This window comes from Malaclemys terrapin, chromosome 7 (genome assembly GCF_027887155.1).
Source record: "Malaclemys terrapin pileata isolate rMalTer1 chromosome 7, rMalTer1.hap1, whole genome shotgun sequence".
In the NCBI taxonomy this organism is placed as follows: Eukaryota; Metazoa; Chordata; order Testudines; family Emydidae; genus Malaclemys; species Malaclemys terrapin.
In genome coordinates, this window is record NC_071511.1 from 109,988,173 (window position 1) to 110,005,605 (window position 17,433).

Sequence of the window (17,433 nt, forward strand, 5' to 3'; positions counted from 1 at the left end):
GTAACATTTTCCCCACTTTCCAGCCTTGTCCGTGAGGCGTTACATGCCGCTTTTCACATTCTCTTGAAGTTTTAGAAGAAGCAAATCAGAAGTAATTTCAGTGGAAAGCTTTTCATTGTTCTGCTTCCCACGTTTTTTTTCAGACCCAAATGAGGCATTTCTCCTTTGCTCAGATGTGCATAAAGCTGTTGCTTATACATGTAGCATATCAGGGATACCACACGTGAACTCCTAGGCTTAGTAGGGCAGACATGAGTCTTTTTTCAGCTAAGACGCTTTTTCACTCTGGCGAGGCTGATGAAATGCATACTGTGGCAGACTAACAATAGGGTGTTGCACTAAGGCTAGTCTAGTATTAAGTATTACCGTGTGTTGACAACTTAGCATTTTAAAACAAGAACGTTCATGTTGCATGCTTCAGTTCTTGACTATGTCTTGACCTGTCTTTTTTTTTTAAACCCTCTGGTACACTCATGATTTTAAAGAACAGATTTTATTTAATTTTACATGACTTTTATAAGGCCCTGATCCAAAGCCTGTTGAAATCAGTGAGAATCTTTCCACTGACTTCACTCAGCCCTTATAAAAGCGGCATTTTTCCTTGTAGTGTCATGTTCCATTTTATTTTGCTACAGCTGTCTTATCCCCACCCTGCTGGGAGCTAGTGAAGTTTTAGTCCTTAATCCTGAAAAAGTGTATGCACATGGTTAATTTTATGCACCTGAGCAGTCCTTTAGGAGTCAATGGGAGTACTCAGGTGCATACAGCTAAGCACATGCATAAGCGTTTGCAGGACTGAGGCCTTAGTCTTAATTCCCCTTCCTGTCCTTACATGTCAGGGCTCCCACCTGGAATAAATCTTGAGAGTTGCAAGCACTGACCAGAGTCTTACATTTAAAAAAAATAATGCTTCAGTGACTGCTTGAAAAAACACAGCAAGGTGCTGGAAGGTCTGTGGTAGCTGTTGCTGTTTACACCGAGCCACCACAATTAAATTGTTCTTTGCTTGATCTCAGAGAAAATATAAGCAGACAGGGTGACATCAGTGGGAGTTTTGTCCACATAGGGAGTGCCGAAGAGGGATCAATATTTCAAGTCTGAGGTGAAAAGTAAAAGGAAGAACAAAAGAGTTGAACACATGAGTCATTTTTGTAAAGGGTAGAAAGGTATTGTCATTTTCTAAATTGACCTAGATGTGATTACTTTTAAACCAGGAAGACAGTTTTCAGATGGCACAAAGAAACACGGTGATAAATGCTTTACTGCATACAGTCTATCAACTGCTCCAAGTTTTTGTAATGACATTATATATTTTAAAACTATAATTGTTTAAAAATCACAGATAATCCCAGTGAAGCCATTCAAGCTTTTCTTAAAGTTGTGAGTCTCATCATGTTACCTAAGAACTCTTTTTCAGTAATCAACTTTAGGGAAACAATATTGCCTCTGACTCTCAAGTGTGGTATTCCAGTCTTATGACAGTGTTAGCTCCATTAGCTAGTGTCAAACTGGAGTACTTCAGTGGACAGTTAGACCCTGTAATTAGAAATGTCAAAGCATGTGAAACAGCAGCGGAAAGAAACACCCCAGTCATACAAAACTGGAGCCACTAAACTTTCGCTAGGTCAAAGGAACAAAGAAGATGGTGAAGAAAACATAGGATAAAGACTTTAGTTCCTGTCAGCACCTACATGGGCAGACCTCTGTGCCTGCATGAAGCCTACTGACTTCATTAGGGCTTCTCGAAACACAGGGGTCCACCAACATGGGAACGGTTGTGGGATTGGGGTCTTAGGTATTACCTCTTCAAGGAGTCTTGAGCTGATCAGAAATATTGTATACAGAGAAAAGAGAAGAATATAATCAAAAGATAGAAGACACATGTTTCCCTAAAAACTTAGCAGAACAATAATTACATAATAAAAAAATCTTCTAACCAGTCCATACTTATTGTAACTCATAAGAAACTGTTGCTGAACAGTTAAGCTGCTCGAATAATTAGTAAAAATGTATTGAGGAACAATTATTTTATCAAAGATGCCAACATCGGTAACAAATTATATGACCAGCTCTGATGAACAAAATTGGTCCAAACCGTAATCCATTCTGCAAAATCCATAGTCCATTCTGCTTATGAGTTACCTGTTAGTAAACAGCTCTATGGCAGGGATATTCTTTCCAGTGTTGGGAAGGAATATTTTCTCTAGTTTACCATGTGGTTATCTCCAATTTAAAATTACAGAGTGAATGATTATTTTATATATAAAAATAGAGCATCACAGTTCACCAGAGCTTCTGAATTGGGTATAAACAGAATGCAGTGCTTTGTGAAACAAGAGAAACCAAACTGACACACCGCTGGTTGAAGCTACTCCATCTCTGGTTCAGTATATATATAATATATGACATTAATTAGTAGAGGTACTTGCCTACACCTGCTTAGTTGTCGCTAGTCTCCTGAAGCAGCAGCCATCCCTCAGCTTTACTTCTGCACATCATTGAGCAAGTGCAATGGAATGAATAGTGTTTTCCTTCTAGCATTTCAATGATACAGGCCCCCATAAACCATTGCTTAGTTCTGGAGTTAGGAAATTTAGGCATGGATTGCCACCGTATGAGGATACACTGAGGGAGGAAATCTCTGTGGACACTCTGAAGTTTCCTCTAATCATCTTGCCAGTTTGATCCCTCCTATGTCACTCTACTTAGGAATGTATAGCCCGTGACACTGCAGATCAACTTGAGTGCAGCTGGGGACACAGGGCCATCTGAACTCTCCACTCTGGCTGGAACTCCCATGGCCGTAGCTTCCCTCAGAGCCCTACTTGAAAGAAGATTCCCCAATGCAGAGAAGGCTCCAGCAACAATTAATGCAGCCTGAGGCTTCATTAATTTTTGGACAGATTTACCATTGGTAGCTGAGGTATTTGGTGATGGACAATGGACGTCTCCTCTGGCCTTTCTTTTTCATCCCTTTCTTTGACACTGGTGCCTGGGGCCCACTACAGCATCCAGAATGTGGGGCATAGAGGTATGGAAATTGGGATGAAGATAGCACACTTCACATGCATCAACCCAGCAAATCTGTCCCTAGTGGATCTCCAATCTTCCTCCTGGCCTTTAGAAACTTTTCTGAAAATTCATCAGAACAAGTGAATTGTCGTCATATATCTTAGGGTACATCTATACTTACCTCCAGGTTCGGCGGTAAGCAATCGATCTTCTGGGATCTATTTATTGTGTCTTGTCTAGACGCGATAAATCGATCCCGGAAGTGCTCGCCGTCGACGCCGGTACTCCTGCTCCGCGAGAGGAGTACGCGGAGTTGACGGGGGAGCCTGCCTGCCGCGTGTGGACCTGCGGTAAGTACCTTGTAGTTTGAACTAAAGTACTTCGACTTCAGCTAAGTTATTCACGTAGCTGAAGTTGCGTATCTTAGTTCAAACTGGGGGGTTAGTGTGGACCAGCCCTTAGAGACTCTTTAAATGAAGCTTTCTAATGTCAGTTTTGAGTGCAGAAGATAGACAACTAGCTTCTGAAAATGAACTGTTAATCAGAAGTAATATTATAAACTATAGCAATAGAGAATTAAAATGATCAGAGGAAACAAGTGTCCACATCACAAAAACTCTGTCAAAGTTGGCAATAAATAGCATGTTTGTTACAAGGTTGGAAAATGAAAGATGACTAATGAATGCAAGACCAATCATGAGTTTAGGGAGATCCTTGAAAAGGCAGTGAACTAATGCTCTTCTGCAACTTGTAATTAGCAAGGCACATTTAGCAGGTGACTGATCTTACTGAAAATAAAGGTGCTTACATAATAGTGTTGATAATGGCGGGAGCTTTGAGTGTCACTCATTCTTGCAGAGTCATCTCAATAGCTGCTGCTGAGAAGCTGCAGAGACACTCACTTGACTGCATGTCCAGGAAAGGAAGAGGGTCTAGCACAGTTAGGGAGACCAGACAGCAAATGCGAAAAATTGGGACGGGGGTGGGGGGTAATAGGAGCCTATATAAGAAAAAGACCCAACAATCGGGACTGTCCCTATAAAATCGGGACATCTGGTCACCCTAAGCACAGTCATCTGAAGGGTCAGCTATCTGCAGGACAGATCCTGTATCTGTTGCTCTGTGGAGGGAAGAATTCCCGTGTCCTTTCACCTCCCTCCAACCCCACGCCCAGAGCCTCAGGTTCTGCAGGGTCTGGGAGGTCTCATTTCCTAACCAACTGCCTTCCAAAGTGATGCTCTGCAGGAAACTCCATGAGGTCAATCTCGTGGATTTTTCTGAACTTCCTGGCTCCCTTCTGCAGATTTCTCTGCTGGGGGAAGGCAATCTGGCCTGATGCTTTAATGTTAATAGGTTCAGTAATGCATCTGTTAAAATATGACCGTTTCTTATAAATTGGTGGGTATTTTTGTTTGTTTGCAAGTTGTTTACAACCTCCGTCTTTTCAGATGTCAATTCTATTATTGCTATTTAGGCAATTCAAAAACTGGGCAGGGGAAAACAAACCCTGAACATATTTATATATCGGTATGTAATTTAGATATCTTAGCTTTGAAATAAGGCATTACCTCCACTGGTGATCATTGTGGCTCTGCCTCTTGTAAAGGAAGTGATTGAACTCTAGTGAATGATTGACTCTTTAGATGTTGACCAGAAACCTACTTCTTTGGAAGGGGAATAGGCTGTTCTTTTTTTTTAAACTCTGAGTTACTTATCTCCACATTCTCTATAGTTACTGAGAATGAGCCATGCTTTTTGTTTGTAAAATATTACAGTGTTTGACTTCAAGAGGAATTAGAAGGAAAGTAAAATTTAACATGCTCTTGCTCAAATTTATATTTTTCTAGCAGTGTACTTCGCTAGTTCCAGATCATTTTAGAGAAAAATATATTTTATTATTTCAAAGCGATGTAATGTGAGTTACTAAAAAAAACACTTTAAGAAAGCAGAATTGATCTTTGAAATACCCCGTAGACCTGAATTTTGTTCAGTAATTAAATTTTGTTCAGATATTAAATATCCTCAAATCTGAGGATTTGAGTTAATGTGTCGGAATGAAACAAGGGCCTAGTAATTTTTATGGTGCTAGAAATGCAGTGTTTAGTATGCCGAAAACATTAGGACATCTTTCTACTCTCTAGGGCTTTCCCCCATGTTACAGCAGTTAATGTTGACCTGTTTTTTTGCAAACATGTTATGTTAGCACTGGGAATGGAATGCTATAAAATTTAAATGGTCAATTAGCAAAGATTTATTTCCCCAGGGCCTGATTCACCTCTCTATCACACTGGTGTAAAAGGAGGAAGTATGCTGAAATCAATGGAATTACAGCAGTGTAAAGCTGGTATAACTGAGAGGACAGTTGGGACCAAGTTGCTTTTATCAAAATATTTACTATTTTGAGTCAAATTATCAAAACCGTATATATTCTCCATAATTTAGTTTATCTACAATGCTTAGCTACAATTGTTAGATGATACAAAATAAATCTACATTCTTAAGTATCCATCAGACAAGTTCTTTATTTCAAAATTAGTTCCTGTTAACTTTGAGGGATATTTTTGAGAGAGAACTTTCAACTCTTTTGTCTATCTGTATTGAGCAGATTTCATAGCCTCATGATATTTGAGCAGCCAACTGTCAACATGGGGATAGCTGCGTACTAATGTAAGGCTTATGTTTTAAATGCACATATTGACCTGGAATTCATAAACAAGCTCTGAGATAGCATATAAAGATGCACAGTCTCTTTGATTAGTTTTTGCACATTGCATAGAAACAGTATATGACATTTTAGCACTCTGATGGAGACTTTCCCAAAAATATCTTACACAGAAATATTGTCAGCAACATGGTCACAACTTTTCAATTTTACTAGTTTTTCCATAGTTTTCTTTTCCCCTATGTTAATAAATACTCTGTTTCACGTGAAGTAATTATCTAATGCCCTGATCTTGCACCTTATTTAATGAACACAGACTCCAGGATTTACACAGAGCCCCGGTGACTTTGTATCCTGTAGCTTGACTTCAGCAAGGCTCCATGCATAGTGGGAAACAAGTAGCAGGATCAGGGATTAAGAGTAAACTGCAAAAGCTCTGAATCATAGAGATCAGTTCTAAATCTGTGTAGTCTGCCTGTCCACTGGAAGTAGATGAATAGGAGTTGAACAAACACTGATCAGCAGTTTATATCCCAGTGTGCAAATTTTAATTTGCTTCTAATTCATTTAACTGAAATGCATTTAAGGACATAGCAAGAGGAAATTTCACAAATCCTTACCCCCGTTTGACCTGACTCTTTTAGTAATTTAGGAGCAGGAATATAAACATTGCTTTTACTTCTTTTCTTGGCCTTTTTTTGGAGGGGAGGGGGGTTGACAGTCATCAATAAAAAATTAAATTGTTGATGGCTATTGAGATAAACCAAACGTGTTTTGTGTGTTGATGCTGGCATAGTAGGAACTTTTCCAAGATGTTTCAGGCCTCATTCTCTGGTTTGTTTAAGGGCAGAGAGTAAGGTCACAAAGGAAATCAAACCCTGATGTGGAGAAATGAAACATGAGGCCTACTGACTTTTAAAAAACATTTTAAATAACATTCTCTAAGGTTTCATTTTATACTGAAGGCAGCTGTAATAAGTTTTGGAAGATGGTGTAAGGTTTCTATTAAAGGGAGACCATGCTTGCTGTTTCTGTACCCAGAAGAAGGAGCAGGGGAACATGGAATTAGACCCTATTTAGCATAAGGTGAGAAACTTTATAAGTTCTCTCCTGGACTATAAAATAGTAATTTATACATTCTACTGTAATTTACAAATTAAATATTAAGCTGTTCCTAGGCCTTGGAAAATAACACAGATAGCCATGGAATAATTTAATAACTGCAACACAAATGCACTTTTTCCAAAAGTAAAACAAGACTGCTGCTTTGTAGTACACTGCCAGCGTTGCGTCAGTGAATACATTCCCAGTAGATGCTTGCAGCATGCCAAATATATTGGACTGTATGAAAGATCCCATTGTTCAATGGGCATCATTATTTGCTGTTACACTCGCAATGTTTGCTTGTGAAACAATTTATTGGAAACTCGTATGTTTAAGAAAGAACACTTGATTTGAAATTCAGTTGATTTGGCTTATAACATTTAAGCTCTTATAATACATTGCCTCTGTACATATTTAGGTCCATTATTCTTTTCTTATCTTTTCAACAAAATGTTTTGAAGGGGCCCTGGATGGCTCAAGAGATTTGGCAACGTGACTTTCACTTCTAATTCATGAGTTCAAATTTGATCTAGGTCAGTATTAACTGTAAATATTTACCATCCAACAGCTATTTAGTGACTTACATGAAGTGAGTTACTGGTCTTAGTCTCATTTCTAATAGGTATCCAGGTTACAAGAAATGTCCCTCACAAATAGTACCACTTGGAACCCCTGTTCATCTCAGAAGAAAGGGCAAGGGGTGGATGGGTATGGAGAGTATACTGCATTCACTTCTAGACTGCTCAAAGTTGAGGATGTTGAATGATGTACTGTGAGGAAGTTTTCACTGCTCCTGTCAGTTATGATGTGTGGATAATTAGGAGATTTCAATGTGCAGGGCTGTCATTAAGACAACTTTAATTGACACTAGAGTGACCAGATAGCAAATGTGAAAAATCGAGACAGGGGTGGGGGGCAATAGGAGCCTATATAAGAAAAAAAAACCCAAAAATCGGGACTGTCCCTTTAAAATCGGGACATCTGTTCACTCTAATTGACATCATATTCAGGTGGAATGGTTTTAAGCTTTGTCAGAGTTCCTTGTCCACCCAGTGTAGCCCATGGAAGCTTTGGGAGGCTGATCCTGTCACAGAAGTCAATGAGAAGTTTGCCATTGGCTCCAGTAGGTGCAAGATCAGGCTCTGGGCACACAAAGAATGTAGAAGCAGGCTCCAAGAGTGAAATCCTGCCTTTGTGGCACTCAATGGCAAAACACCCATTGACATCAATGGAACCAGGATTTCATCCCAAATCTTTACATACTTTGACAATAGCTTTCTGCTAGTGACAGTAGCATATTGACTCCTCTTGTAGGTTCACAGACTGTAGAAGTAATAGTTAACTGACAGTAAACCCATCATGGTATTGAAGATAATTCCATATTCCCCTAAGCTATACTTAGAATAGGAAGCAACTTTGATATTTCTGATGCTGTAGTTGATAAAAGTTGACTTTTGTTCACTGTGTTTCAAAAGTCTACTTAATTTTTGTTCCTCTTACACCAAGAGTTTGATGCCTATGCAGCTCTTTTACTGATGCCTATAATAACTTCATTTATTTTAGAGCAATGATTATTTAATTGTATAAAGTCATAAAACTTTGTTGTTTTTTTTCTTTTCTGGTTTTATATTAAGTAGAATAAATAAAAACTCAAAAGCATTTGTTATGCTGAACTGTAAAGTAAAATTTATTTTCCTTATTCTATGGTGGCCCAACCTTGAAAAAATGTAAATTTTGTTATGTGGCTTCTTTCCTGTCCCCCCTCCTTCTTCCCCTCCCGCCCTTCTAAATGGGTATTCTTTGTACTACAAGTGTAGTACTCAAGTGATCTCCTTTGAAGTGTAATTTTTGTTATAGATTTTGGCTGCAGTGTTATTTCAGAGGAGTCAGCCAACAGGCTTACAGGGCTTTTTGGCTTGAGTTCATAACAGTGTTCTTGGCAGCACCGTTTATTTATTTATGCATCTTTATTTTTTCTCTCTCTCGCTCCCACTCCCCATCCCAACAGAACGATCACCACACAGGCCCATTCTCCAAGCTGGCCTTCCAGCAAATGCCTCTGCGGTGGTCGGGGGTGATGTGGAGTTTGTCTGTAAAGTGTACAGTGATGCTCAGCCTCATATTCAGTGGATAAAACATGTAGAGAAGAATGGCAGTAAATATGGGCCAGATGGATTACCGTATCTTCAAGTTTTAAAGGTGAGGCGTTTTGGCACATTAAATAGCTATTTGGCGCATGGAATATATGTTGTGTGAACCCAAGAGTTTTGAGATCAGGTCTTCTGTTTTCAAGCTGATTAGCTTAAAAAAAAAAAAAAGAACATATCTTACGAATGCAATATTATGTTGAAATGTTCTAGTCTAAATGCTAATTGCGCTAGCTTATGGAAAGTCTATTGTTCTTCCATGGTTTCTTAAATCCATCTCTAAAATAATTTATGCATGCTATATTCAAAGAAGTGAAAAGCCACTAAAAGAACTTCAATGCTATTTATTTGTAGAGAGCATCCAAAACAAACCAAAGAGAATCTACTCCGTCTCTCACATTTCTTGAGCCTCTTCTTTTCAAAGGCCCCTTAGTAATGGTGAGATCTGCTGCCAATGACTGTTGGCAGTGCTGGGTTCTCTGGATGTGGAGCCTGCAGAGATGTCCATATTTCACCAACTTGATGGGGCATATCAATGGCACAAGGTTATTCTTCTTGGCAGGCATTCTAAGGAAGTTCGTTTAAGGAAATTCTCTGTTATGAAGTTTTCCAAACTGGTTGGCGATGCCAAGAATCCAACCAGTTGGCGTCCAGACTGGTCAGCTTATACCATGTTATTCCATTGAACTAGTATACCAGCTCTGGTGCTCTTCCTTTCCCCTCCCCCACTTCTATTAACAACTCCTCTTAGTTACTTCTAATTAAAAAATCCAAAGAACAAAAAAAATGTTTTGACACTGGTGTTTACACTAAATGGAAGGTATGTTCTCATGGAGTGTTGGTGGTGGGACCATAAACAGAGTAATGTCCATATTGGGCAGCAGTTACATTATTCTCCTATGTTATTGGTCTATTCTAGCATTCGGGGATAAATAGTTCCAATGCTGAAGTGCTGACGCTGTACAATGTGACAGAGGCGGACGCTGGAGAATATATTTGTAAGGTCTCCAATTATATAGGGGAGGCCAACCAGTCTGCCTGGCTCACTGTTACAAAAGGTAACAATGTTTTTTAAAGAAAGCTGGATGTGTAGAAGCTGAAAAAAAATGGTGCTTTGGGAGACTGCAGGCAGCTTGTAGGATAATTCTTTGGCCTTGGTATATTTTTAATCCTCCTTTGGTGATGCAACTGGTATTACACCAGCAGCCATGGAAAAATTCTCACAATAGTCTCTGTCTGTGCTCTGTGTTTTTCTGAAGTTGATCTGTCTTAACCAATTTTATTCTCTCTTGTATTTGATGTCTGTCTCTGCATTCAGGTTTGTTGTTAATGCTGTATATTTCATCATAAAAAATACAGGGTGGTATTACATAATATTAAGGTCTAATTTTTGCTGCAGCAAATATATACAATTTACATATGTACATATCAAGACATAAGTTAGCACAATATTTAGTCATTTGTGACCTTCTAAATTACATGCACATAAATTGCATGTGATTGATTCCCCCCTCATTACTTTGTTACAAAATAACTATAATTTAAAAAACAAAGGCTTGCAGCATCATATTGACAATTTATACCTGAAATGATTGGAAAAAACGATGGATAAAATTTTGCTCAGTCTCTCCTTCATTTACTTCAATGTAGTTTCTATTTTTGTTTTAAAATTGTGTTCTCTATATGTCTGGCCTAGTTTCCTCTTAGCAGTCAGTGCAGTGCTTTACCCCTGTTGAACAATTTGTAGGCTCAAGGGCTAAAAGTCTCTCTTTCTGAATTAATTCTAGCTGTAAAAATTTGGATAATCGATTATACAAAAGATGACGTGTCGTGATTAGTGTTGTCAACACAAAACTTTCAAACAACATGGTTCAGGCATCAAAAATCATGAGATTTGTTTACATGTGCTGAGATTTTTATATATATACTTGGGTTCTATTTTGTTTGCCTCCTCGTTTTTTAACCTGTAGGGCTTTTTTCCACAATCATGGGCTAGTAACATGAGGGGAAAAGAAGAAGGAGCAGCTGAGATTCTCACATAAATGATTCTAGGAGATGGGGTTTTAAGAAAAGCACATCATGAGGCTAGATAATTGAAAATGGTGAGACTTGGCAGCATTGCATAATATGTCATATTTAAATACAATGCAATGGATAAGGAATCCTTAGGGCCATATTCTGCTCAAGATAGCGAACAAGTTGTTTGTGTAGCTGAGGTCAGAATTTGCCTCTTAGGTTTCATCTCTTCAGTGTATATTTTTGTATGGCATTATTCTCTCTGGTAGCTGAGTGGTACCAGATACTGTCCTACTTTGTTTTCTCTCTGTTTTTCTTTCAATCTACTTTTATTCTTAAAAAAAGAAGAAAGAAAACTAAGTGTTGTGGGTTAATTTTTCCATGTCATTTGATTGCATGCATGTTTAGGTGGTGAGTTTAGGTCTGGTGAAGGGTGTTGATTACTCTCTGAGGTGAGCTGGGACCTGTTGGTAAACGCCTTTTGGATGAGGGATTTGTGGATGGGGAAGGAACTTTGGATCTGCACACCACTGACTTCACAAAGTGCAAAGCCCTGTGGTTCCATAGCCCTGTCCACAAGAATTCCCACAATGTCTAGCTTTTCTCTTGCTTCCCTTTTTTTTTCTAGGCCGCCGGTGTTAACACCACGGACAAAGAAATTGAGGTTCTCTATATACGGAATGTAACTTTTGAGGATGCTGGGGAGTATACATGCTTGGCGGGTAATTCTATTGGGATATCCTTTCACACTGCATGGTTGACAGTTCTGCCAGGTATACACGGCTCTCTTTCAGTGGTTTTTCCTCTTTTGTTTTCTTTGTTGATTGCTGCAGAATTAGCACAGCTTCTGTCTCAGAAACGGGGCTTTTATTATCCTCAACATTCTTAATTATTATTATTTTTAAAGAAAGTTGCCTTGATAAGTCTGTGAATGTCTTACAGAACTGCACTTAGTCTGCAGCTATAAAAAATGTAAAGGACAAATTGAACCACTATCAGGCTTAATTTAAACATCTTTACTTTAATCAAACATTCATCAGAAAATTGAAGGAAATATATCTTCTTAGTGCTTAATGAGATACTGAGAATTAACACATTGATCATCACAAACTTTCCCCATAAGATGAAATTCAAAATTACCTTGGTAATTTTGAAACTAATTTGGCCACTATAAAGTATGTTTCAGCAAAATCTCTAAGCCATTTAATATGATTGGGTTCATTTTTACTTATAACCTAAGTCTCTTGTGAGAATCATTGGGTCTAATTTTAAAACCAGCAGAATGTATACAGAAGCAGTGTATTATATACCTTGGGAATCGGTTCTGTGCATCTTTCAACATTGCATGTTTCAAGAGAATGAATAGTTAATTTGCTTTTACTGCAAAGCATGTCCTGGAATGCGGGGATTGATGTTTTTTCTTAGGAGAAACAAACATCAATGCGCTTTATTGCCTGACAATTGTTAGCTATCAGAAAATGTAACCTTTTAGTTTATTTCTATGCTAGTCAAACTTTCTTATTTAGCTATAATGTAACTGCCTTGATGTTACCTTTGAGATAACTTGAACTATCTGAGGTTTGCTGGGCCATTATGTACTTGAGCATTAATTAATTCTTAATCCTAAGAAAAAGGTGCAGTTACCTGCATGTGTGTCTTGCATAATTGTGTAGTTATGGTTTGTGCTACACAAGTGAAATGTTCTTAATATCTACTGGCCATTTTGTCTTTATTATTAAAATGCACTGGACAAAACAGTTCCATTATATCTCACTCGCCTCTTGCCCAGTGAACTGACGCCTGCATGGTTCATTCATCACTAAGCAGTCAGACAGTGCTTATGCTGAGCTTGCTTCTACTCGCAGTGTCTGCATTTTGAAAGTGACTGATTATCATCTTTTAACCAATTTGCTTGAATGAAATATGATGTTAACTGAAGACGAGGTACAAGAAAATGAAAACTTGGATGTGCACTGCTTGCAGAGTGACCACTGATTACTATGGAATGCTGCATTTTTGGAGGCATATTCCAGATAAAGGCTTATATAAAGATGAACTTAGAGTATTTGCATATGTAACCGTCTTGAGGATAACTTCAAAATGGTTTTAGTAAGAATAGCAGCTACTTACAAAAAGACACACACACACACACACACACACACACACACACACGTATATCAAAATAAGGACTAATCTTATTGACCCGTATTGACCACTGATAAGGTTAAAAAAAAAGTGCTGGGTTAGTATGAAAACTACTATGTAGGTCTGACTGAAGGAGAATCATTAAAGTGTATTGAAAGCAATTCAGTCATCTTGTTTGTTTATTTATTCTTTTTAGTCTGAGGCTGGGCTCTTCAAAAAAGCCTAAGGGAATCAGGCACCCAACTGAAATAGAAATTAAGCAGAAGTTGGGCAGCTAATTCCCTTCAACTAATTTAAGAATCCCATCTTGAGTTAAGAAGCACACTTATTATAAGGGTCTGATGGATCCTGCATTCCTTGTGCACTTCTTTCCCAGTGGAAATCTTGGATACACAAGCAACGCAGGCTCATGCCCCAAGTACGTTCTATTTAGGAGTTTATAAGCCTTTCTTTTAGCCTAGCTAAATGAATAAGTGTTTGTCTGTAAATGTGCGTTCAGCCGGTTAGCAAAGTTAAATACAATGCTCTTGTGAATTATTTTGACTTAAATCTGTCATTTATTGCTATCAAAAACTTGGCTTAACTATTTATTCATCTGGAGTGAATTATGTGCCCATTTTCTCCTCCTCGAGAGCTTGGCTTAAAAGTCAGAACTGGAAAACAAAGCTAGGTAGTGTTAATTTTTAAATTCACAATGAAGCAAAATGAGTAATCTCAACAACTATATATTTATATATATGTGTAGACAAACAAAGAAAGACCAACAGAGAGAGAAACACACACACACACACACACACACACACACACACACACACACACTTCAAAATGATCTTGAACCAGCAATCTGGAGAGGGAGACCAGTGTACTGATTATGAGATGTTCTAAACAAATTCTTTGGAGATCAACAGTATTCTGTATTTCATGAAGTCACTGCATGAAGTCCCCATGTAATTTAATGTTGTTCCAATTACTGTACTGATACATGTTTGTGCCGTGTGCTAACTCTGTGGCATGATTGTTCCTCCTCCAAACTTGCAACCTAGCTCCTGATGAAAAAAAAGAGTATCCGTCATCCCCAGACTACCTGGAGATAGCAATTTACTGCATAGGGGTCTTCTTAATTGCCTGTATGGTGCTGACAGTCATCCTGTGTCGCATGAAGAACACTACCAAGAAGCCGGACTTCAGCAGCCAGCCTGCCGTGCACAAGCTGACTAAGCGCATTCCTCTGCGCAGACAGGTAACAGAAAGTAGATAAAGAGTTTAAAAAACTTTTACCCCCTCCCCAAAAGAAAAGAGAGCAAGAGAGCCATGAAATCGATTTGTAAGATCAGAGTTTTGATATAGATTCAAATCAGTTGCACACAAAATTGCCATAAAAGAGTTGGTTTCAGTGCCTAAAACCCTAGGAAGCCAGAATATGGAGAGCCTCATCCTAAATGTAGAGTGTATGCCTCCAGGGATGAAGAAAGCAGGGTGGGTGGTAGGGGAAGGGACATTAAAAATTAAGCATGTTCTATATTAGCAGTCCACAGGGGAAAATGCACTTGGTGCAATTATGGCCTGATCCAATGCTCGTTGAAGTGAGTGGAAAATTTCCAGCTGGCTTAAAAAATGGGCGTCACAATAGATCCTTATTTAATTTTATTTATAATTTTGTTTCTAAGGTACCTATTATTGTAGTAAGTGCGTACCAGACAGAAAGAGGAAATTTTTAGGAAGCATTTCCAGAGACTGAGAGGGAAGGAATTTCAGTACATCATAATGCTAACCAAAGACCCAGAAACAGCTTCAGAAATACACAAGAGAATAATCAAATAGTAGGGGAGAGATTAAACAAATTCTCAAAGGCAATTTGATTAAGCTGCGGATGCAATTGGAACCTGGCCGTAGGGAAAAACTAATACCAAATTTGAAACATACATCACAAAAAAAAAAAAGTCACGTGAAACATTCATTGAATCTATTAAAGCAACTTTGACTCATCATTGGCAATAAAAGTCTCTGGAGAGGGCAGTACCAGGAACTACAAACCAGTCGAGCAAGTAATAGGCTTTTTAGCTTTGTCATAAGCCCATCACTTGCCAAAACAGCAAGATTCCCACATACTATCTTCTTTTAAAAGACTTGTTTCTTTTGAGGTTGTAGTTTAATATGTTTTGATTTTCTTGCTATAAGTCTTCAGAAGAAATGGGCCTAAGCCACAAAAATTCACTCCCAGATTTCCAATGCCTCAGGATTCAGAGGTGTCTGGATTTGCGGGTGTGCTTCATTATAAAAAATATAAGGTCCATCAGCAAAATTTAGATTCAGATTCTGCTTTCTAATGTTCAGAGGTGTTTGGATCTGACCCATCTATAAGATTAGTAGTTTGTACAAAATTCCCATTGTTTTTGCAGCCTGTTCAGAATATTATATCATTTGTAATAATGTGTGTCCCTCAGAAAGTTTGTTTTTTCAATGTAGATAAGCATATAGACGTTTAGATTCTTATTGTGGGAATGAGTCTTAATTTAATAAGCTACGCTTTTTTTGTTTTGTTTTTGCTTTTGCTGGATTTCTAGTTCTTCTGGGTTAGAAACACTGTGAGAGGAACCTTTATTGCAATATTTTAGTCCTCCGATCCTTAATACAGGAAGTGCAGAGGTTCATAGCCCAATGCCCAAACTTTTTCAAACCTTAAATATGTTTGGTTTCCTCTTATAGTCAAAGATTTGTGTCAGTTCTGATTTTATTTGAATCTCTTTGCTCGTCACTAAACATTGTAATTCTGTTTCTAAACTTGCTTGCATTTGCATTTAATTGCAAATGAGGAGAGAGAAAGTTTGATGTGACCCTCCCAAAGCCCTGCCAATTAAGCCTGTGGAACGTGATTGATTAATCAGAAAGAGCCATGACATGTCTCTCTTCACCACACAGATATATATTAAAAATTCTATGTCAATTGTTCGTCACAAAGAAGGCCTTTTAAATGTAGCCCCCTTATCCAGAGAAGGAGATGTGTATCAGCTCCTACAATAAAAGACATTTATTGGACTGTGGCCTGAATGACAAGAATTGTACTAAAATGTTGATGACAGAGAAAATGCCATTGGAATCCTCTGCGTGCCTTCACGGTCACCAGCCAGGCTTAAGGCTCATTGTGAACTCATTTTTTTCTGATGAAAAATACTTTTGGACTGGTGGTTTGTTAGGTGTCTTTTCGGTATGTGTGTGACATCCTGTGCCAATAATTGCCCTCGGTTTAATCATTTGTCATCAGTAGTGAATTCTTCATGTGTTATACATTCTCTGCTGATGGGTCAAATTCCCGAGGGGCTGATTTAAGCATGGGAATGAAACTGGCAAAGATGAGGAATTAGTTTGACTGTGAATGGCATCTTCTCTAGGTGGGAAGAGGTTTACTGCTGAGTACTGTAGTGCTCAGGTTGGGAGTATTATAACTATTATTTAGTGAATTTCCACTACGTTTTATCCTTCTACACATGTAAGATTTTTTTCCTACCAAAATTCAGTTGTTTCCACATTCCAGAGATGTTATAGTTAATCAGATGTTATAGTTAATGAAGTTAATCAGAAAAAAAATATTTTTCTCACCCTTTGCCCTGACCTCACTGTGCTCTGGTACCTTCTTTTTGAACCGGAATTTCCTATGAGCTCAGTGCTGTTACTTAGTTACAGCAAATCGGGCCTACACTGGTGTGTGTCTTTGGCATTCTGTGTGGGAGTAACTATTCACAGGTTTGGGAGGCGAACTGCTTATGGGATTGGGTATTATGACACCAGTCAGAGCATAGGTCTCAAATAGTCACTTCTTTGGGCAGAGGAACCAAAATGGAAGGTTGAACATCAGTAAGAACTTTCACTTGTTTTGTGGAACAATTTTATGCCTTTAATAAAATAGAGGACACTGTACTTTAGTGTTCTGGACGTTAGGGTCCCATAGCTTGTGACTTGCCAGGGTTACAAATATACTAATGGATAAGTAGGAACGCCCTCATGCCTAGCAAATTTTCCAAGTATTCATTACAGTAGTGGATCAGAAGGAAATATTTTCAATCCCTTCTCCTTTGTGTGTTGTGAGAAGGGAAGGTATTTTACAGAGAGACATATTTTAAATACATGTAAATTAATTTGATGAGCCTATCAGCTGGGCTAGAAGTAGGCTGTTGAGGCTAAAACTATGGAGATATAGCAAATGTATTTGTAATGATAAAAAGGATAAATAGGTTAATTGATCTGAGGGAAGACTGAGTTCACCAAATGGAATAACATAATTCAGAATGATGGTATTTGATAGGATTAAAAAAGAAGAGAGAGAAAGAGAAAGAAATAGTTCAGATTTAG

At 38.3% G+C, this 17,433-nt stretch overlaps 1 protein-coding gene across 11 annotated transcripts in view; it reads left to right on the plus strand.

The window, feature by feature from the left end:
• The window catches only part of FGFR2 (fibroblast growth factor receptor 2), a 97,990-nt gene that overhangs the window by 50,944 nt on the left and 29,613 nt on the right, over nt 1–17,433 (plus strand). For 3 of the 11 annotated variants that reach the window (XM_054034084.1, XM_054034088.1, XM_054034092.1), the window contains 3 exons: nt 8,787–8,977; nt 9,845–9,983; nt 14,130–14,332. In XM_054034084.1, coding sequence (XP_053890059.1) covers nt 8,787–8,977; nt 9,845–9,983; nt 14,130–14,332 — 533 coding nt within the window. Of the gene's footprint in view, nt 1–8,786; nt 8,978–9,844; nt 9,984–11,569; nt 11,715–14,129; nt 14,333–17,433 lie in introns of all 11 variants that reach the window. The other 8 variants (XM_054034081.1, XM_054034086.1, XM_054034090.1 and 5 more) reach the window with 3 other exon arrangements.